The following is a 24,200-nucleotide window of genomic DNA, read 5'->3' on the forward strand; positions in this document are numbered from 1 at the left end:
TAATAGACATTGTTTGTTATGCTTACTGATAATGATTTAATTAATTTATTTTACAATTATTTGAACTAATACAGATGTATATTCATTGTGTAGATTTGTCATGAGTTAATATAGCTTAAATGTGTCACTTATAACAGAGATAATTAACATGGTATCAGTTTAACAGCAGTTTTAATCAATTCATAAATTTGCAAACTTGCATAACATTACAGAACGAAATAATAAATAAAGTAAACAAATTAAGAAACAGCGCCACCTTTAGGAGAAACTTGCAAAATTGACGTGGAAAAAAAGAAATGTAGATATGTTTTTACCCGGTCGTTTTATAAAACATTTCTGTTTGTAAATTTACTATGGATATTCCGATATTTTTATATTTGAGCAATAATCATTTGTTCTACCAAAGAGCTTAGAATATATGTTCTTTGGTCCTACGTATTTCTATGTGATGACATGTACGTTTTGTTGATTTTAAACAAACTGACGACTCATAAACAGACGCGAGTCAAATCTAAAGCCTTTTTAGATTTAGGCGCACAATTTGCTGAGCAAAAGCCATTTGACTGTATAAAGATCTGGCGCTCGGAACCTTTCAAGGTTAAATCTGTTGGAAGGGGAACCTACACATTCAATGGACCGGAAGTAGATTGAGTCACATTGAACAATTTTGGACCGGCGAGGTATGTATTCTGATCGATTTATTTGAAGACAGTCACCAGAATTGGTGAATTATTCTTATATGATTTAATATCTGTTAATTTATTAGTTTTTTTTGCTCACATACATGTGATTTTCAAGCAATGCTAACGGTTATCATGTGAAGCTAACGTTACGAAAGCTTGCAGCTAATGCTGGTTTGAGTGAAAGACATTTAGTGTTGTATGATGCAGAATATTCTGTGATGTTGATGTCAGTATGCTTACATTAAGTGATTGAATTAGTTTTGGTAATATTGTGTCTTGAGGCTAATGTTAAAAGTCAATTATGCTGCTTTGGCTGATTCATTCTTTGGGCTTGTGCTTTTCATTTTAATGTGTAAATGTTAATTTCTTTGTGTTACTAGTAATTCATATCTACAAATGAATAGTCTGCCTGTCTTTCTGACCTCATGTCTGTCTAATTAGAGAGAAATTTGCTTGATTAGAAATTAATTAATTAATTTTTTTTTGGCTCAGTCCCTTTATTAATCCGGGGTCGCCACAGTGGAGTGAACTGCCAACTTATCCAGCACGATTTTTACGTTTTCTACGATGATGAATTTGTAGTTTAGTGCATCTGCATAATATAAATTTAACCAAATCACTAGCATTGATAAATACAGTGGAACAAAGATGCAAATAAAATGCACATAATTTTATGTTTTTCTGGGAGTCTAGCAGGCAACATAACAATAAACAAATGTAAAATATCAGTGCATAGTGAACATTGGATGAATGCAATAATTCCTTCTTTAAGTTAAAAGCATTATAATTTCTTGCCTGAATGTTTTAAACTGGCTTAAAGTGCTCACAGACCTTAAAAACAAATGCAAATGATAAACATGTTTGTTAACTTTAGTAAAATTTTGCAGTGAATCCACAAATCATATGTTTTCAACTGTGGAAAATCCCAATTTGACATTGTAGATCCTGCGATGCGTCTACTGCAGACGGGCACATTTCGATATCAATGCTGAAACGATTTATTGTGCATAATGATTTAATCATGTACAACAAAATAAATAGAGCTTTGGTCATAACCTTTTGGGAGTATTTGCTTATTCCAGCAATACGAATGTTACTTAAAAAATGTCATCAAAAGTGAAAAATTTTGGTCAGAAACAAATATTTGATTTTTAGACAAAAAGACATGCTAGCAGCACTTTAAGACACATGGAGACAGCACTTTAAGACAAAATGAAATACACAAAAGTCGAGCAGTATTTGTATTCAGATACCTTCCTACCTTGGATTACTGCATTTTAGAGCTTTTGAATGCAGCCCATGTTTATTCAATAAAGTCAAATCCCTTTGGAGAATCAATTTATGGTGGTTATTTTTGATATTATGGGAGCTGCCACAAATAATTCAGTGTATGCTTTGTAAAATATTTACAAGTTACTTTCATATTGTTAAATACATGTAAAATTGGTTATTCACTGGTTCATGGATGTCTTGTATTCATTAAAGAGAGAGTTCACTCTAACATGCAAATTAAATTATGCTGTGAAAGTCAATGATTGCAGGTTTCCAGCTTTCTTTTATTCTTGTTATATTCTTTTGTGTTCAACAGAAGAAAGTCAAAACGGGTTTGGAGCAAGTAAAGGGTGAGTAAAACATGAAATAATTAACATTTTTCTCTGTGAAACTTTTAAGGAAATGCCATGTTTGAGCTAAACAACAGTTCATGTTGTGTATGTTTTAGCACATGATGATATTTTCTTGATGGTTATCAACGGCTAAAGGACTGTCAACCATGTTTCTTCCGAGAGTGGTTTCACGACTGAACCTGCTTTCCAAAGTGTCCAGTAAGCTCATAGCATTGATTTGATTTATTTATTTCAATCAAAAATTATACACAAAACAGTTCAACAAAATACATTTCAACATGGTCAAAATAGAGCAGGATAAAGCTTATTATTTTCCACACACATCATTCATCAATTAGTTCAATTAGTCAATAACTTATTTCTTCTTTTACTTGTCTCTTGTTTTTACATGACACATTCGAGCTTAACATGACACATATTTTATCCTTTTGGCATTTTTGACAAATTATATATATATATATATTCATACAGCTTTTTAAATTAATTAATATCCTGACATTGTTTGAGAATCTGTTCCATAATTTCACACCACATATAGACATACACAAATTTTTAAAAGTTGTCCTTGTTTTCAACCTCATAAGATTTAGTTTTTTTTCAGGCTATATCCTCCTTGTCTTTCTTCCGAAATGCATACCATTTTTTTGGAAGTAGTCTATTCATAAAACATAAAATGTGCTGTTTTTGCATTTAACCCAATAATTTAACTCAAGTATCTTCAATTTAAAAAATAAAGGATTTGTATGCTCCAAATTGTCCACATTTTTTTATAATTCTAATTACTTTCTTCTGTATTGTATATAAGGGTTGTAAGTTAGACTTCAATTTATTCCCCCAGATTTTAACACAGTAACTCGTATATGGCAACATAAGTGTGTTATATAATACATACATTGATTTACTGTCCAGGATAAATCTTTCTTTATACACTATTGCTGCAGTTGTGACTAATTTAGATATCACATTATTTATTTGCTGTTTCCAACTAATTTTATAATCCAATACAACACCAAGAAACTTTAAGATAACTTTGTTATCAATTTTTAAATCGATATTATGACTACATTTTTAATTTCCCAATTAACATATTTTTTGTTTTACTTGTATTTAATGACAATTTGTTTACGTCAAACCACAATTTCAATTTATTAACTTCTGTTTTAATCAACTCCACAAGTTTTGGTACATTATCCCCAAAGCAAAATATACTTGTATTATCTTCAAATAAAATAAACTTTGTTTATATTAAGGTAAATTATAAACAGAATTGGACCCAAAACTGAACCTTGTGGTATGCCACAATTTACATTCAGGTATAAAGATTAATGGTTGCCAGTGTCAACAAACTCCTCGAATACCATACCTTTCTAATTTATTTACCAGTATATTATGATTTCTTGTTTTTAATGGCTTCAAAAAATTCCTAAAAACTACTTTCTCAATTTTTATCTATCTTATTAGACATTTCCTTAATAATTTCTGTAATGCCAGAGATGTTGATCTAATAATGATGTTGATTAATTCTATGGAACTGTCAACCTTGCCCTGAAAAATACACAATTTTCATCAAAATAGTGAAACCCTTTCTAATTTATTTGTAGGCTTGTATAGTACAGTAACGTACTCAAAATATCTCTGTCAGTGTTTTCAAACAATTATATTTGATTTACCAAAGTCACACAATTTCTTCTGTCACATCCATAATGAAGCCTTTTCCTCATAAATGTCACATCCATAACGCTGGAATTGGTCTTGTACAATGTGCCTTTTTTGTCTCTTCCAGGCCCATTGCAGACACAGAGCCAGGTATTAACCAGTGCTGTGCAACACTGTCATTTCACCCCTTTTAGAGCACTTCACCATACAAACAGGTGCTTCACTTCTGCTGCTGACAACACACTTCCACCCAAACTATGGACTCCTCTTGAACCTGAGTTAGAGGAGGTACTTGTGCCCCGCAAACTATCAGTTTCACCCTTAGAAAGCTGGCTTTCCCTGCGCTACTCTCTACCTCCACTGCTGGAGGTTTCACCACCTCTGGACGAAGGGGAGATTGTAGGAAAATCCATGGTTCTGCCCTCAAGTTCTGTACCATTACTAGAGGATGGAGAACATGTAACACCACTGAATTGCAAGAACGTTTTGGATATCCGACGGAGGAAGATGAACAGGCACAAATACAAGAAGCTGCAAAAACGGACCAAGTTTCTGAGGAAGAGAGTGAGGGACGCCAGGAGGAAGAATAAACAGGCAATACAACCTTAATATGTTGTTTTATGCTTAATCAAAGCCCTCCTAAAAAAGTATATTAATAAATAAGTGCTGTAAATAAATGTATGCTATCTTATTTTTTTACAGGAAAGATTTGAGAAAGATCTTGAGAGAATTCTTAGACGAGCTGGACTGAAGAAAGCCCCAGAGGGATGCACAGTGCCCAAAATCTATGTCAGAGTGGGTCGGTCTAAATGAGATGAATCTGTAACTTTAATATTTTTGACTTGTCTTTTCATAATACAATTTAGTGGACTACTTACTGTTTCAGTCCTATACAATCATTTGAATGAGCATACAGTGATTGTTACTGTAATAAAACACCTTACCACTTATGTATGTGTTGTGTATTGTTTAAAGACAGGGTATCTGAAGGGTTTTTAAAAAAAATCTTAATGTCTTAAATTTAAAACTAAATTTTAGTCCTTAAAAATATCTTAAATTCGCAAAAATATTGTTTTATATGTCTTAAATCATTTTAAACGGGTCTTAATTTTTCTGTGTCCATGTAACACCTTTCCAATCACTAACATTCCATCTCAATAAAATACCAAAAGATTATTTATTAATGTCACTTCCTCACCATAACATTTGTTTTGAATGGTTTAGACAATTTAACTGGGCCATTAAAAATAATCTTAGCATTTAACCTTGTGTAAGTCTTAAATTTTATTCATAATGATCTTTAAAATGTCTTAAATTTGACTTGAAACCCTGTAAGAGCATACATTCATTTGAAACAATCTTTTTTAGCTGTTATTCTTCTCACCACTAGGGTGTAGCAAATCACCTCCAATCATACTGCTGTATTTGTGTTAATTATAATAATAATATTAACACATTTTATTTATGAGGCTTTTTTAAACTCCGAAGTGTTACAAAATATACAATAACAAATAAAAAATGCTGAGAACTACTAGCTTACTGGGATTTTATGCAAGAAGCCAGAAGTCACACCACAATGAAGTACGACAAATAAGCAAAATGTTACAAATTGCATGAAAGTGATAGTGATGATCACAAATGCTTTGCTAAAAAGATGTGTTTTAAGAAGCTTCTCAAAACAAACCTAAGTAACAGCATTCCTGATGATAATGGATAATGCTTCCCATAGTTCAACAAAAGCTTTAGTTTTTGTTTTCATTCTCTATTCAGCTAAGTCTGCATATTTGCTTTATTTCAAGTTTAAAAAAATGTTCTGTTAATGTAATTAAATATGATTGAACACTGAATTCTGCTGTTACATTATCATTTTTGTTTTCTCTTAAAAACGTTAATACAAGGACACATTAAAGTTATCAAATGTCGCAATAAAACATTTATTTTTTATTTAAAATATATTTTTATAAATATTTTATTTTAAATATATGATGATGAACCTTTTTTTATCGCATTATGTATCATGGTTTTTACAAAAACGGGAAGCAGTAATTATTTTCAACATTGATAAAGTGCATCAATAATTGAATATAGAACAGCATTAAGTCAGCATATTTGATCGATAATAAGACTGGACTAATAATACTTGATGCTATTTAGCTCTGATCACAAAAAATGAATTTCATTTTAAAATTTTCACGTGTTAATGAGTGATTACATTGAAATAAATGCACATTTTTCTTGTATTCTGGATTAAATAAATGCAGCCTTTCATTGACGTCTTTCTGTAATGTTTTTTTCTCCAAATATTCAAATATTTGTACTGTAAACATTGCTAATTAAAATATTTAAATATTTATTGTATGTATAAATATAGTTTTATTTATTTATTTTGATGTTTATATTAAATGCCTGTACATTATTCTAAATGCAGGTCTTGATAAAATTGTTAATACTTGGAGTAAGTGAAGAAACTTTTGCAGTGAATATCAGTTTAGTATTTCATCATGTCTCATTCTGGAGGAGGAGCATGTCAGTGGTCCAGACAAGCAGACGGCAAAGATTTTTTGTTTTCAGTCGCTGGTCGACGAACTTGAGAGGTGAGGAAACAATCCTTTGAAGAACACCGTTTCACCGCGCAGCAGAACTAACCACCATCTTCAACCACACTTCAGACATGTTTATTGTGCTGTACAGTAAGTAGTCAACTTTTCAAACCACAATTCTTATAAATTCTTTTTGTTTAATTTATTTTCAATGTTATTTTACTCTGTTGTAGTTACTATTATGCATGACTACCAATTCTTCGCATTGTTTTGTGTGGGAAAAAGTTAAAATATGTCTGCATATTTGACGAAACGGTTCAGTTTTCAACCTTTTCATCTCTCTCTCTCTCTCTCTCTCTCTCTCTCTCTGTGCTTGTCCAGTTTTATCGACATATGTTTGTTGTTATGTTGTGCTAAATTACGTTAACTGGTCGGTCATAGCCATGAAAGACTAACTATACCTTAAAAGACAATTCTGCAGCATCAGCAATGATGTTTAGCCATTGCAATTTCATCAGCAATTTAGTTTATTTATATTAAGCTTACTTTGATAGCATTTTTTTTTTAGCATTTTGCAGTGTTGCAATTTTATAAAGGGCAACACATCAGTGTTCTAACGAATTGTGTTAAAAATGATTTGGCAAATCGCAAATCCCCCTTGAATTCTTTACACATCTAAAAATTTGCAGACTGTAAAACTGCAAATAGCGATTACAACATTTTATCTCACATTTCTGACTTTTTGCAATCCAGGCATATAAAAAAAACACAATTGCAAGGTTGTGAAAACAATATATAATTTCTCAGAAACATAAATTCTCAGAATGGTAGTTTATATGATTTCCCTCAGTTCATGTTGTGATTTTGTCTTTGTGCAGTTCTGCAATTCCTCATTTAGAAATTCCTCAATTTAGAAATTACATTGTAATTTTTTTTTATTATTATCACAATATGAATAACTCACGCTCATAACTTCACTGTTAACGATTTTTGTAAATGACAGTATTTAACTGTAATATGAACTGTATGTTACTGTATTTTCATTGTGAAAAGTTCTGTATATTTTAGTACATATCTTACAGTAAAGATAATATTCTGTAAATAAATATATAACAAGATATATGATGTACATGCAAATACAGTATTTTTGCTGTAAGTGATTTACAGTAAGATACTGGCAAACTGCTGCCAGTAAGTTACTCTAAACTCTACAGGAAATTGTTAACCGTGTAATATTTGTTTAATACAAGATCCTTTGATGAATATAAAGTTGAAGAAAAGCGTTTAAACGCAGTTATGCAGTATGTTACTGTATTTTAAATTTGCATTGTGAAAATTATGGTGAAGCAGTGGCGCTGTAGGTAGTGCTGTTGCCTCACAGCAAGAAGGTCGCTGGTTCGATCCTCGTCTCAGTTGGCGTTTTTATGTGGAGTTTGCATGTTTTCCCTGCATTTGTGTGGGTTTCCTCTGGGTGCTCCGGTTTTCCCCACAGTCCAAAGACATGCGGCACAGGTGAATTGGGTAGGCTAAATTGTCCGTGAGTGTGTGTGAATGAGTGTTTGTGGGTGTTTCCCAGAGATGGGTTGCGGCTGGAAGGGCATCCGCTGCGTAAAAACTTGCTGGATAAGTTGGCGGTTCATTGGGCTGTGGTGACCTCAAATTAATAAAAGGACTAAGCCAACAAGAAAATGAATGAATGAATGTTTTGTGAAATTTACAGTAAATATATTCACACATTACTGTAAATACATAAACAGGAAGATAAATGGTGAAGTAAATGTTGATACAGTATTTTTGCTAAGGCTGTCAAAATTAATTGTTTCTTCGGTGCACTGCGATGCAGATGGAGACAACTCAATATCGATTCAGTAAAAGATCATAACCGGTTATCACCAACTGAAATCATTTATCTCCTTTGCGCGATGTCGCAGTAGAATAATATGGTGAAGGAGGCGAGGGTGAGTAAATAAAACGCTCCTACTAAAAAGGAAGATAATTATGCACAATTCAACTGCTTGTAAGTTTGCTGGAAAGTCTTTCATTGACACTGAAGAAGGCACAACACACAAGCCGCTATTTTACTGTAGAGAGAGATGCTGTAAAAATCCATCTCTGATTCTTTCTCTCATACACACTTTGGACATTTGACCCACTGCGCTGGCCTGTTTGTGAGGTAACTTTTCCTCTACTCTTGGCTGTTAAAGTGATACTTGTGGATCCATACACGAGCTTGTATGAGGTGCAAGTTTTCTCCACTATTTCTATTACGGATTACCTGTGATAACCGCGTATTATGCAAATAGACTGTAACCATGACCATCGGTGAACAGCGATTTCATTTCTAAAGCCAAGCGCAGCCCTTTCTGTTGAGCGGGTGAAGACAATGACGAATCATATGGCTGTAAGACAGCACTCAAAAAGCAAGCGAGATAATATTTACATTAGTTTATTTGCTATAAAAGCTCATGTTGCCTTCTGTACATGTATTGGAGTTTTGTTTGATACATTCATTCAGAAAGAGTGTTTTCTTTGAGCAGGTAAAACTAAAGGTATATCTCACTGCTTGTATTAAAGAACAATATTGTATTAACAAGTCATATTTTAATATCAATATATTTATAGATTTTAATAAAAAAAATATTGTGTTGTGAAGAAATATGTAATTAGATATAGAAAGCACCGTCAATGCACTGTGATGTACCGAGATATCGAATGGAACCGAATCGATGGCATGATAATCGTAACCGAATCGAACCGTGAGACCAGTATAGGTTCACACCCCTAATTTTTGCTGGATCTGATTTATAGTAAGTTACTGGCGAACTGCTGCTAGTACGTTACTGTAGATTCTACAGAAAAGTGTTAACAGTGTTTATAACATCTACAGACTTGCAGTTCTGAGAAAAGGACTCAGAATTGTGTCTTATAATTCTGACAAATGGTTTACAATTTTTCATGCAACTACAATAAAAATTCACAATTACCAACCTTTAACCAAATATTATTTTACCCCAAATAGTTTTCTTTTCTATTCTTCGAAAACATTATGTTAAAACATTATCTTTAGTGTTGATTATGCAGAGAAAGTATTCAGAAAGTTGGTAATTGTCTTCTGGTTTACATACAGGCTGCCGAGAGTGAATGAATGGATCCTCTGTGTTGCTTTTTTCAGCTCAATTTCTTTGTCTTGGCATAGCAGCAAATAAAACATTTAGTAATAAGTCTTCTGCACTTTAAACTGTTTTAGTATGTCTGTATTCCCAGTATGAATGTAATACATGCTAACAGTGATTTAAAGGGGCAGTTCACATAAAAATGAAAATTTACTCACCATTTACTCACCCTATATATATATGTATTACAGTAATTCTATAATGCTTGTGTTCTTGTTCTCATTTCAGCCTGCAGTGCATTGATCTTACCATGTGGTGAGTGAACAACAAAATGGTTTGATAGAAGTTCTCCAGTGTTGTTGATACTGCATTAACCCAAATGAATATTCATGTTTATGTCTTCCAGTCTGGACACAAAACAGCATACCGAGTGTGGTTGTTGAGGCGAGGAACATTACAGTTCCAGTAGGGTCGGATGTGGTTCTGCCGTGTCATAACCAGAGGATGGTTTGGAGGCAGGATCGTCTGCGTGACCGTCAGCGAGTTGTGCATTGGGACCTGATCCGGAACCAACCCGATTACACCGTGGAGCGAATTTTAGACATGTTTTCAGGGGGAACAGAGCGCTTATACAATGACTACAACAAAGGCAGAGTCACTATTGCAAAAGACGCCTTCAGTGATGGAAACTTCTCACTAGTTATTAATAGTAGGTTCATGCTTTTTAGACCATGTCTTCGCCATTGTTTTGATTATTTTACTTGTAATACATGATGCTTCTTTTGTATTTGTGCAGATGTGGACATGAATGATAAAGGCATCTATACCTGCAACCTGCATCACCACTATTGCAAAGTCCACCAGTCCGTTCAAATGCAGCTCAACGTCACCAAATCACGTAAGAGAAATAAGCCAGGCATCTATACATTGAAGCGAAAGCTCAAGAAAATCAGCCTGTTTCTGCATTAAAGTACAAAAATTGTAAATAAAGTGATGTTTATCATACCTATCATAATTGAGATGTTAAGTCATGCTTTTAGGACTTTTCTATTTAGGACTGTTTGTTGATGTCTTGTTTCTCACAATTAAGATTTTTGTATCTCAGAAAATTATTCATTATGCCATTTAACTCACAATTATGCATTTTCAACAGTTGTGACTACCAGATTTTTGTCTTTTTCATTATATTTAATTTTATTTTTTATTTTTATATCAGAATTATATAACAGATCTTTTAAACGAACAAAATAATTTCTGTCACAAAATGACCTTCAATGTCTCATTTACAGCTCCTTATATAACAATATGAATTTTTTATCTCAAAATAATACCTTTACTTCATAATTATGACTTAATCTCACATTTTTACTGTTATATCACATACACTCACTGGCCACTTAATTAGGTACACCTGTCCAACTGCTTGTTAATGCAAATTTCTAATCAGTCAATCAAATGTCACCAACTCAATCTGTTTAGTCATGTACACATGGTCAAGACGATCTGCTGCAGTTTAAACTAAGCTTCAGAATGGGGAAGAAAGGGGATTTAAGTGAATTTTAATATGGGATGGTTGTTGGTGCCAAACGGGCTGGTCTGAGTATTTCAGAAACTGCTGATCTACTGGGATTTCAACGCACAACCATCTCTAGGGTTTACAAAGAATGGTCCAAAAAAGAGAAAATATCCAGTGAGCGGCAGTTCTGTGGGCGCAAATGCTTTGTTGATGCCAGAGGTCAGAGGAGAATGGCCAGACTGGTTCCAGCTGACAAAAAGGCAACAGTAATTCTAAATGCACAACACGTCCTTGAGGTGGACAGGTTACAGCAGCAAAAGACCACACTGGGTGCCACTCCTGTCATCTAAGAACAGGAAACTGAGGCTACAATTCACAAAGGTTCATCAAAATTGGACAATAGAAGAATGAAAAAATGTTACCTGGTCTAATGAGTCTAAATTTCTGCTGCGACATTTGGATGGTAGGTCAGAATTTGGCATAAAAGCATGGATCCATCCTTTCTTGTATCAACCGTTCAGGCTGGTGGTGGTGTAATGGTGTGGGGGATATTTTCTTGACACACTTAGGGCCCATTAGTACCAATTGAGCATCATGTCAATGCCTTGTCATAAAGCACAAATCATCTCAGGCTAGTTTCTTGAACATGACAATGAGTTCACTGTACTCTAATGGCCTCCACGGTCTCCAGATCACAAATCAATTTTGGGATGTGGCTGAACGGAAGATTTGTATCATGGATGTGCAGCCGACAAATCTGCAGCAACTACGTGATGTTATCATTTCAATATGGACTAAAATCTCTGAGGAATATTTCCAGTACCTTGTTGAATCTATGCCACGGAGGATTAAGGCAGTTCTGAAGGCAAAAGTGGGTCCTAGTAAGATGTACCTAATAATGTGGCCGGTTACTTTTTTATATTGTTTGTATTTTTATCAATTACTTTAAATTTATCAACCTTACTTCTACATCTCTTTTAATGTGGAAACAAGGAAATACATACTGCTTGAAAAATTATAAAAAATATGATTTTTATATGTTACAAATGTTTAAAAATATGAAATTTGTCTGATAAGGTTTTAGTTTTGACTGTCTTGTAAAAGTGTATTGATCATTGATTAATATTATTAAATTATTGTCAAGTATTGATTACCAATTAAGTATTAAAATTTTAATATGCCACCTCAATCTCTGCAGCTCGAAAGGAAAAGCGCGTCTGGGATGGCGAGAAAGCAGTGTTTGTGGTTCTGGTGGGGAAGAGTGTGGTTCTTCCCTGTGTGATCCGCAGGCAGTTGTGGACGGATAGTCAGAGGGATGAGGGCCAGCAGCAGGTGGTCCACTGGGACTGGCAGGCACCTGGAGTGACCCGTGACCGAGCGGAACGCCTCATTGACATGTACGCCTCTGGAGAGAAGCGGCAGTACGGGCCGCTCTACCTTCAAAAAAAGATGAACATCTCAGCCGATGCCTTTTCTCTTGGGGATTTCTCACTGAGCCTTCATAACATTCAGCCAGCTGATAAAGGCCTGTTTTCCTGCCATCTTCACCATCATTACTGTGGCCTGCATGAAAGACGGATCTACAGGTTGATCCTCGGCCCTTCTGTCCAGGCTTTGCCTCCAGTGCGCTCCTCCACTGAAGCACAGAAAAACCCTGCTCGTACTGTCCTTCCTGCTGATGATCCAAGTGAGGAAATATTTTTTATTATATTTTTTAAAGAGCAAACCCTGTCATTTAGTAACTAGTCTTTCCAAACCTAAATGACTTACTTTCTTGTCTGGAAGGTAAAAGATACATTTAAAGTCCATGTGGAATCAAATTTACAATGTATTTTGGCAGCGCATATTATTATTGTTTAGGTGAACAATTAATCTGTAAATTAGTCCACTAAAACAAAAGTTCTTCATTTAAAGTCTGACCTTATGCTAAGCGGCGGTCCTTCTGTCAGTTTGTTAGTTAGTTTGCTATGAGGGAATGATGCACAAAGAGAAAGCCCTGCCCCCTACTCAATATTCAGTTTCAGGTGGAAGTTCATAAACATACTGGAATAAAAGTCTCAGAAATTTCTGCTTCATGGGGAATTTAACAACAAAAATAGCAATTCAAAGACAAGTGAATCTGTTTATTTTACTCAGAATGTCTTTCTTTGTGTTTTACAGATAAATTGCTTACAGTAGATGAGGATAGACATGTATTGTGCAGTTTAATATTTATTAGTTTTTAAAGAATTGAAATGCAGTATTTGCCACTAAAGTGAACTATGTTTTTAATATCTAATTCATATGTCCATAAAATCTTGCACAGTATTTTTCAAGTCTGTTTTGACTCTCAAATGCTGATAAAGTTGCATGTATTTACCTTACTATGGTAATTGGTTACCAGCAACCAGATTCTTTAAACAAATTGTGTTTAACATAATGAAAAAGCTGAGGGAGAATAAATGATGAGGTCATTAAATTACTTTGGTGAACTTACACCATATCCATTGGTGAACATCACTTACAGATACACCATATTTTAACCTAGATGTGAACTAGACTGTCTTCATGTCTTCCCAAAATTAAATGGCTTTCTTATGTGTATGGGAAAGGATACACTTAAAGTCCATGTGAAATCAAAATTTACAATGTGTTTTGCTAGCGCACATTGTTATTCTTTTTAAAAAAATATTTCATTTAAGCTTTTTTTTTTTTTTTTTTTTTAAATACTCACATTGTTATTCTTTAGGTAAACAATTAATCTGAGTAATTTAAGAAAAAAACGTTCTTTAAGTAAAGTTTGACTATATGCTATGTGGCGGTCCTTCCTTGTTGAAGTCAGTTTGACGCCTTTAGCCACAATATTTTAAACTACAACTGTTAGTTTTCTGTGAGGAAATGATGCATAAAAAAGCCCTGCCCATACTCGATATTCCATTTCAGGTGGAAGTACATCAATATACTGAAATATAAGTCTCAGCAATTTCTAGCTCATGTGGATTTTAACAACTAAAAATACCAAGTTAAATGCAACTGGATTGGTTTGATTAAAAATTGGTTTTGCCTTTCTTAGATAAAAGACTTACAATACATAAACCCATTTGAGGGAGTTTAATATTAGTTTTAGAAGAACTGACATGCATGCAGTTTTTGCCACTAAACTGAACAATGTTTTCAGTATCTAACACGTCACCATAATAGTTGTCCATATACCTTGCGTATTATATTTCAAGTCTATTCTAATTCTCATCATAAAGGGATAGTTCACCCAAAAACAAAAATTCTATCATCTTTTACTCACACTTCACTTCATTTGATTTTCTTTCCTCTGTTAAACACAAACGGAGATATTGTAAAAAAAATTTAGATAGCTGGTACCCATTGACTTCCTTGTATTTTTTCCATCTTCTATGGTAGAAGATGTTACCAGCAACCATTCATTCATTCATTCATTCATTCATTCATTCATTCATTCTCCTTTGGGTTAGTCCCTTATTTATCAGGGGTCGCCACAACTGAATGAACCGCCAACTATTCCGGCATATGTTTTACGCAGTGGATGCCCTTCAAGCCAGTATTGGGGAATACCAGCAACCAGATTCTTCAAAATATCTTCTTTTTTGTGTTCAACAGAAGAAAGAAACTCATAAACTACATGAGGCAGTATAAATGATGAGGTCATCTTTGTTTTCTTGGTGAACTATCACTTATACCATATAAATTGGTGAACATATTACTTTCAAATACGCCTTTTTTAAAATCTAGACATGATTTGAACTAGATTTGAACTTTAATGTTATAAATTTTAAGCTTTTTGTGAATAAAGAAAACGTTTGCCCACAAAAAGCTATTATATTGGTTCAGACAGCGTAGAGTAGTTAGATAACTTTTAGGGTGCATTTATTGTCTCTTTTCAATTATTATGACCAGAAATCTATGACATATGTTTTAAAATTATGTTGAATACTTTTGGTTAAAGACTTGTCTTAATGTAAACTATATTAAACACTTTTTTAAGCTTTAATTTCCGTTAAAGATGAAAATCTTGGTAATCTCTTAATAAATTGTTGTTCAATTAAATAGCTTTTTTGATTTTTTTTAAAATCAGACATGCTTTTTGATAAGTAAAATTACATTTAACCGCTTAAATGAAACATAGTTTGAGAAATAATTATTCATAGGCTTTCATAGGATCTTTCAGAAATGTCTGTGTTTTCCTAATCAGCTCTTTTGCTCCTTCCTTGCTGTATATTTGGATTTGTGGAGGAATGTTTCTGGACTATATTCACCCCCCCCCCCCCCTTTTCTCTCTGTTTACATTTGCTGAACACCCCTGCTTGGTCTCCTCCAGATTGCATTGGGAATTTTACAGTAATCTCTCCATCTCTCACTCTTTCTCTGTGTTTTGAGCAGTGTTTAAAATTGACTTTAGTGTTTGTTCAGACTGACTCACTCACTCCAGTCATTTTGGCTTTGTCCCTGTCGTCTCTGTGTTTCAAAACACTTGTAAAGAAGTGTTTGTGCGAGTGAATGTTTTCAGCAGAAATGCTGTGAATAGGTCATAAAGGAGGTGGGGGAGGTTTTATTGGAAGACTGCTTCATATTTCCTCTGCTAAGCAATGACTGGACTCGCTTTTTAAAAACTATTACAGGCCCACAAGCAACATCTTGCTTTCCTGGGGTTTGCAGACTTTACAATCATTGCTCAGACAATATTCCCTATCTTGTGCTGGCAATGGGCTGTTCTTCTGACATGAAAAGCCACATCTGTAGAACATCTGGCCTGTTGTAAGAAGAAAGCCGAAAGCAGGAATGGTCCGTGTTAGATTCACATCTTCGCATGTCTGTAAACATTTTGTCCCGGTTCACTATAAGTAGAAAAAGATGCCATAACATCAGTCAGCTATGTTACAGATTTATTGTATAGTCTAAATGGGACTTTTTTATTTCTTAAATATGAAAAGAAAATTGTGTTAATTATTTATATTATTATTATATATTACCATATCCTTTTAATATTATTAATTAAATTATAAAAAAATACAAATATTGATATAGACCATTTTGAGGGATGTAAATAAAAACAATGTTCCCAACGTATTTCCTGTTTTACATGTTTAATATCTATATCTTTCGAGAATCCAAAAAGAACCAGATATTGATAAATAATGTTATGATAGCTGTTTTAACATTAGGTTATGATTGAATTGCCTCTTGTTACAGTTATGAAATAGTTTGATAACAAGCAGAAAATGTTCATGGGCCAATAACATGACCACATTGAAATGGTCTATATTTACTATATTTTGTAATTTTACACACAATTCACAAGCTAATTTATTAATTTTTGTTGTCTAATTTTGCAAAAGTGTTTATGACTTTAGAATATACAGTATTTGAAATTAAATGATGCTCTTTTTTTATTAGCTATTTTGTAGCCTTAACAAAATCATTAAAAAATTGCCGGTGTAATTACAGACTAGCGGAAATACAACAATTTGAATTGGCCCATAGTGTGTCTTGGTCTCTGTCCAAATAGTAATGTTTGTGACAGACATGTAGTGAATAGGCCATAAATAGGTCATAAAGAAGTCGACTTTCTCTCTTTCCAACTTTGCTTGTCGTCAATACATACTGTTCTTTTATAATAATGTCCAAAATTGACAGAATGTTTTTAATCAAATGACTGATTTGTTCGGGTTTTGTATTTTGATATGTTCTGTGTGTAAAATGTTCAACACTTAAAGTGATAACTCATCCTGAAATAACAATTAGCTGTAAATATACACATCCTTTGGCCATTAAAAAAATAGAACAATGAAAATATATATATTTTAAAATCTCTGCTTAAAATGTGTGTTCATAAAATGCAATTCAACAATTTCCGGCATTTTGAGAGTCAATATTAGTACCATACTGTCACATTTTCACACTTAGGATATTTTGGGCTGAGTTGATGCTGTTTAGTAATTTTGCAGCATACACAATCAGAGTAAAATTACTGAACAATAATACATGATATCTTGATTTTTGTTGTAAAGAAACAACATCATGTCTTGTGTGAACCTCCTCTACCACACATACGTCATAATGTGACGAAGCTGGTTATGAATGCTCTCAAAACTATTTGCAGAGGTTGCAGATTTAACAGTGTTGTAAACAGTCACTTGAATCTCTTCATAAGACCTCAATGTATCATCAGTAGTCATTGAAAATCATTGTGTCTTGCCTCTGCATGTTTTTGACTCTCAAATGGTAACCATTGACATGTAATTTATAAATCAGGGCCACGATTTTAGCTGAAAATATATCCTTTAATCTTCTGCTAAAGAAAAAAAGTGACCTACATCTTGGATGACCTGAGTGTGCAAATTGACAACACATTTTCATTTTTGAGTCAGGAATCACTTACACTAATATGATCAGTCTAAGCATGTGTGACTCAGTGAACTCATTATTCACTCGAATGATACACGCTGACTCATAAACCAATCAAAATATCACTTTGTTGTGGGGTAAAGAAGTCGTTTTCTGATTCACAAAACTATAAAACAGCAACTTTAAAACTGTATCAACAGGGATAGTTCACCCAAAAATGAAAATAAACTCACCATTTACTCACCCACATGTGCTAAACAATCTTTGTTTTTGTTTTTTCTGTGAAACACAAAAGAAGATACTTTAAAGAAAGCTGGAAACCTGTAACCATTGATTTAGTTTTTCCTACTTTGGAAGTCAATGATTACTGGTTTTCAACATTCTTCAAAATATCTTCTTTTGTGTTTAACAGAACAAAGAAACTCAAACTAGTTTGGAACAAGTAAAGGGTGACTAAATGATTACATTTCATGATTCATTTTTGGGTGAACTACTAAGTATTACATTAATTTGATCTGTGTGTGACTCGGTGAACTCCTCATTATTCATTTGAATGATACACGCTGACTCATAAACTAATCATAATATCTGTTAGTTGTGGGGTAAAGAAGTAATTTTCTGTCAATATGCTATATTCACAATGCTGTAAAACACACAAACAGCAGCATTAAGTGAGTTTGTTTGGTGACTGACTTACTTGGGCAGATTTAATCTAAATTTTCCCTGTTGTTGTGGGCTGCTAAATAAATGTAAAAGCGTCTCCAGACAGACTGACCATGAAGTGGTGGTATTTCTCTCCGCCTGCACTATCGCTTCCCTTTCTGCTTGTTTGAGTGTTTTTTCTTGTTCTCCATTGCTGCTGCATGACATCAGGTCTGGAACTCATTACGCCTGTTTTGGCCATTCTGACATGAAACTTTGTCCCTCTGCGCTCTCACCAGCCAGGCCTGGCTAAAATAAGGAAAACAAACAACAAGAGCATTTATTATGCCTTTTAGCATAGCTTAAATCAAAATGCATAAAATCCTTTTAAAACTAAGCTCTAATTCATCTGGTTCTCCTTTTACCTTTTGGTGTGCAGATACAAACATGGTGGAAGCGCCTCACGTCCTCAATGTAATCCTGCCTGAGAATCAAACCCATCTACTTCATCAAGTGGGCTACATCCTGGTGGTCTTCCTTCTGCTTCTGTTAATGCTTATTGGCATCATCATGACCACGAGACACTGCAGAAAGAAAGGTACAATCATTAAGATGGGATTGAGGGTGTGTTCACACTTGGTCAGTTTGGTTTGATTAAAATGATCTCTATAGTGATTGCTCTTTTAGTGCAGTTCATTAAAATCAGTTTGTACATCGCCTGTTAAAATACTGGGTTCAACAAAATCGTTTTAAGTTGTCCCAACACAAATCAATTAAATGATTTTATTTGTTTTTACAAATGTAAGTAGATTGAACATAAAACAATTAAGTTGTCCAAAAAAAGTCACGAATTATGATGTTTCAACTCAATTTAAAAAAGTAGTTTGAACAAGCAGCAGCAAAAAAAATAAATAAATGTTTGAGTGTTGGTGGCCACCAAACACAGGCCACTAACAAAAATTAATCACTTCCAAATTAATTCTAGAGTAAATTGTTTGAAAAATGGACTAAAAAAATGCTCTTTGTTTTTTTCTTTTATGAACTATTTCTTTTAGGTGATGCTGCAGATCTTTTAAGGAATGAGAATGAACCAATAATTTACTAACCTTCAAGCTATTCTTAGTGTATTGGACTTTCTCCTTTCAGACAAACACAATCAGAGTAGTTTTACATTTGATCCTGGCTTTTGCATGTTGTATAAAGGTGTTGACTTCTAAAAGCATAAAAATCTGTCCTAAAAATAACCCATGTGCTGCATGGGGGTTAGTGCATGTCTAATGAAGTGGATCAATGTGTTTTTGACTGCTTTTTTTTCTACAAGTTTTCTGACTCATTTACCAACGCGCATTTAGCAGCTGGTGGAAGTCAGTGATTTGAGTTTATAATTAAAATTTTTAAATATTTTTGTTACAAACGCACATTGATCTCCTTGATAAGACATATCATAAAAATATGATGCTTTTTCAAACTACTACCACTATATAAAACGAGCTGAATCAACACAATTCTTGAGTTTGGTTCAGTGTTCAGTCCACTTAAATTTGTAAAAATAAAAATAAAAAAGCAAGTTAATCAAATTGTGTTGGGACAACATGAAGGAAATTAGCTAAATTATTAATTTTTACAAACTTAAGTGAATTGAACATAAAACAATTAAGCTGTCACTATAAAACCTCAAAAGTCATGTTATTTCAGCTCATTTTAAATAAGTTGTTTGAACAAAGAGGAAATGTCATTTTTGGTAAATTTTGTAACCTTCAAAATAAAAGCCATTTAATGTTTTTAATAAAAAACCTTACACTGGACAAGCCAGATGCTCTGAATGTATTTATATGGAGAAAAAGTCATACTGAGAATAACTTGTTGGTAAGGAAATTATAGAAAAACTGTTTCTTTAAGTCTTAATGTTTGGTGTGAACACTAAGTGAACCAGGATTTGATGTATCGAATTCTGTTTTTGTCTGGGCTAAACAAACTAAGAAAACCAAAACTACAGGTGTGGACACAACCTACGTTTGGATTAGATAAACAGGAAAAAGAAATCAGTGTCATTTTAGTAAAACTGCATGCTAGCCAACTGAACTTTTGAATTTAATTGATACCTGTGAGATTATATGCTTGAATCTTTCAAACTTTCTTTTGACCTTTTATATAACCTCTGTTTCAGGGTATGAGCTTGATGTTGGAAGGAATGAGTGGTAAGGAACAAAAACAGACTATTAACCCTCTATAACTATTAATGTGAAATTGTATTATACCCTGACATGCTTTTTTTAATATCTCAAATATATGAATGGTTAAAGTTTGATGGCACTTTATTCAGCAAAATGTCTACAATAATGTATAAGCAGCAGAAATGTACAAGACTGTATTTTCGAGAAAGATTGTGATCTGTATGTTTAACACATGAAATAATAGCAGAAGCAGTACTTTAAATATATGTTTACAAGGCTTTTGTCTAATGAATTTGCTACTCTGACGTTTTTAAAGTTGCACAGTTTTCTCAGTTCAGTTTTACAATATCTGATTCAATGTCTTTGAGGAAAAAAAGCAAGTCTTTTGTTTTATTTGGCAGTGGTCGAATGACGTCCATTGAACTCGATGTCACAGAACTGCAACCCTACAATCAGGAAGATATGCGACTGAGTAAGAGCAACCACAATTTTCCATGATTTTTTTTTTTAAACTATGCTCTGTAAAAGTTGAGGGAAATGTGATCAGGTATTTCAATAAACCATGTTTTTAAATAATAGTTTAGTTTTTTTCATCCCTCTTTTAACATGGGATCTTTTTTTACTCTCTGGTCCTGCTTGTGCGCTGTAAAAAGCAATTAGTTATTTTACTTCAAAAAGTGAGTAAACCTGTTGTAACTTAAAACTGTTAAGTTGACTTTTTTTGCAATATGCTCATGATTCATTTAATTAATCGTTTCAAGGCAACAGGTTTACTCACTTTTTTAAGTAGTCACTTTTTAAAGAGTGTGATAAAAATTCAATTACATTACATACATTTTATATTATTTCCCAGAGATGGGTTGCGGCTGTAAGGGCATCCGCTGCGTAAAAACGCGCTGGAAAAGTTGGCGGTGCATTCTGCTGTGGCAACCCCGGATTAATAAAGGGACTAAAGCCGACAAGAAAATGAATGAATGAATGAATGAAATTTAATATTATGTTTTTTTATTACTTAAAAATATTGTACATATAATTTAGGTATCAAAATGTTGCTAAAGCATTAGCAGTGTTCAGAAGGTGTACAAAAAGCAACACAGGCTCATTGTGAAATTGTACCCCTGTATAGATTTCTGTATAGCGCAAATTATGTAGCCAGAGGTATGTATGGCTGCATTTCATCCTTAAAACGAATGCTATGGGGTAGTATGATGCCGCAGATGGCTTCTGCTTTTTTTGCGCTACCATTTGACCGCTTACCTCCGTGTAAATGACTTTTCTGCTGTTACCAGTTTGTCCAATGTCAGACTGGAGATGCATCGAAGAGTTAACCGTGATGACAGAATTTGAGTCTGGCGACGAACGGTTCCAGAAAGCCGGTAAAACTAAAACAAAAGGCGAGTAAAATAAAATAAACAGGTAAATAACAGGGCGAGAATGTGATCTGAAAATGTGGTTAAAAAAAGTGGCAGCGAGGGTTTTTCTTTTTCCGGATTGCTTTTGAAAATATTGTCAGTTGGGTTTAGGATAGGGGGTGGGTGGGGGTATCGGTTGGTTGGTCAGTCAGTCATTCAGTCAATCAGTTGACGGGGACCTCTGGTAGATTTACATGAGAACAGCAGGCACAAATGGCTATCATGAGAGAAATTTAAGACTTGAAAAAGCATACACAGCACCCTCTGCTGGATTCATGAAAACAAAAACTGCAATAAAATATACCTCCTAAGATGTATACAGGGGTATATCGGTAATGAGCCTGGGTTGCGAATTAGTGAACCTTTTAAAGTATACTAATGGCAGCTTTTATAGCTTTATTTATGAAAATGTATAGTATTTCATTGTTTTTAATATAATCCATTATGTCTAGTTAACCACTATTTAAGCCTCTACCTGGAAAAATTGTTTTCATCTTAAACTGTTGTAAATTGAATGTTTTCAAGCACAGCCTTCAGTTTAGTCTCTTTTTAAAGAAGACACTTGGCCGATCATTAAAAAATATTTTAAAACTAGATTTAATATATATGCATATTATTTTTAAAATGTAGTAAAAAATGTTTGTTATTTGGGTTTTTGTAGTTGACTAAAATAACTGAGCTTTCTCTTTTTCTTTAGACTACAAGAACAACATAATGAAAGAAAGGGCAGAGTCAAACAACTATCCTTCTCCAAAAGTTATTGATTTCAACAGAGGTACAGTAATGTGATTTTAATAAGCCTCATACTTGACAACTAGATCAGATGGAGTATAATCTATTTATACTCTCTTTCCTTCTTTTTTAACCTTTTCCCACATAAAGAAATGGAGAGAATGTCATGGAAATGAGTGATACTGGGCTGCTGGCTGGTCCAGAGCGAGCTGAGCGAGAACAGACTTTGCATTGAGAACAGGAGTGGAATTACTGTCTTCTTTTCATCATAATAACTGCTTTCATGAACTTATAATACTCACATTCTGTCGATTTAGATAAATCAAATGAAAGTGAATTAGATTTCTTATCATAACCGCAGCGTACCATAAGTGTAATTTTTTAATTAAAGTTATAACATATGCCAAATGTGGTTAGGTGGTTTGCTAAGTTCAGCATTTTGGTGGTACTCTAAAATTCTCTGTGGTAGAAACCACTGTAAGTGTCTGATTCTGAATGGAAATTTCCTCGTAAAACTCAGGAAGCAAACATATAGCTGTGGCTTCAGGTCTAAATAGTCAAAGATGGTACACAATTGAACCTCAAAGGCAAACAAATGTACTATTTATGCCATTCTGTTGTATGACAAAAATAAAATGTGACTTTTTAATCTCACATTTGTGACCTTCATAATTCAAATCTGACTTTTTGTCCGTACAATTCAGTTTTTTATCTCACAATTATGAAAAAAGTTCTCTAATTAAGTGATAAAAAGCTGAAATTGTATTATTTAATCTTATTCTGTGCCAGAAACAAGATACTGATATGTGCATGCATCTGTTATTATGTTTCTTCTAAATTTTGAGTCTTATTGACCAGGACTTCTTTGGTCCATTGTTTTTTTATATATATAGTTTTTTTTAACGTTACAGTATGTAGATGAATGTTATGGCACATTTTGCTTTTCCAATACAAGCAAGTTCTATTATCCTTTCCCCATCTTCATTATTGTTGATCAGCTTTTTCCTTGGTCAGTATTGTTTATTTCCACAGCTTATGAAGCATTTGTGCAGTAGTTTTATTTGATTTTTGAATGTACATTTATCTTTAAAGTGCCTGTGGATCATCATGCTGGTATAGAGGACCAATACAATAAAGTTTATTCTGAAATATTTTGTGTCATTAAGATTAATTCCATTCAAACATTAGACATTGATGCTCCATTATCTACATTTGTCTATTTTTTCCTCTGTCTGCATGCAAAATTAAATAATGTAAAGCTAGCTGGACTTTTCTAAGGTTTTGCAGTGATTTATAATCTATTATTAAATAAAACAAAAATATTACTTATGCTTATTTATTGTTATTTAACTGTTATAATTAACTATATAATAACATTAGTGGATTAGTATTATTATATGTACAGTATAGAGTTTATATTTACACAATGTAATCATAAAATCCAGTATTTACATATGTACATTGAAATTCTTGTGTGTACCCATTGCAGAAAACACTAAAGCGCTTAATAAATAATTCATTAGGATAGTGGTTATTAAGCACAAAAGGTTATCTAGCTTACAAATATGTACTATGTAAATGTTGGGAAGTGGTCTTTTGGAGACGAATAGCTGTTTTAAGTGTACAAAGTGCAAAAAGGAAGAGTGTTCTTGGCATAAACGTGTTTGTTTGAATTCATGACATCTGGGACCTCTTTCAGCATACTCAAGTACAGTAAGTGTGTAAGGAAATGCTTTATTTTTAATTGACC

At 33.5% G+C, this 24,200-nt stretch overlaps 2 protein-coding genes across 2 annotated transcripts; both read left to right on the plus strand.

Annotated features, from left to right (window-relative positions):
* The first annotated feature begins 651 nt into the window (after nt 1-651).
* aurkaip1 (aurora kinase A interacting protein 1) lies at nt 652-4,914 on the plus strand. The gene is given in 5 exon segments (NM_001105695.1): nt 652-680; nt 2,272-2,305; nt 2,404-2,506; nt 4,092-4,558; nt 4,667-4,914. Coding segments are annotated over 3 exon segments (630 nt in total). The 5' UTR covers nt 652-680; nt 2,272-2,305; nt 2,404-2,454; the 3' UTR covers nt 4,778-4,914.
* Nucleotides 4,915-6,533: 1,619 nt separating this feature from the next.
* On the plus strand, nt 6,534-23,599 carry mxra8b (matrix-remodelling associated 8b). The gene is made up of 10 exons (NM_001079960.3): nt 6,534-6,654; nt 9,906-9,932; nt 10,024-10,326; nt 10,414-10,515; nt 12,332-12,820; nt 18,572-18,730; nt 20,300-20,330; nt 20,708-20,778; nt 22,416-22,493; nt 22,601-23,599. The coding sequence occupies exons 1-10, from the start codon at nt 6,636-6,638 to the stop codon at nt 22,624-22,626; spliced, it is 1,305 nt and encodes a 434-aa protein (NP_001073429.3). The 5' UTR covers nt 6,534-6,635; the 3' UTR covers nt 22,627-23,599.
* Nucleotides 23,600-24,200: the final 601 nt, after the last annotated feature.

This window comes from Danio rerio, chromosome 23 (genome assembly GCF_049306965.1).
Source record: "Danio rerio strain Tuebingen ecotype United States chromosome 23, GRCz12tu, whole genome shotgun sequence".
NCBI lineage: Eukaryota > Metazoa > Chordata > Actinopteri > Cypriniformes > Danionidae > Danio > Danio rerio.

Bases quoted from the DNA above. Each gene is read 5' to 3' on its own strand.
- mxra8b (NM_001079960.3), top strand. The intron at 10,327-10,413 runs GTAGGTTCATGC...GTATTTGTGCAG, and splicing joins CTTCTCACTAGTTATTAATA to ATGTGGACATGAATGATAAA. The intron at 22,494-22,600 runs GTACAGTAATGT...TCCCACATAAAG, and splicing joins AGTTATTGATTTCAACAGAG to AAATGGAGAGAATGTCATGG.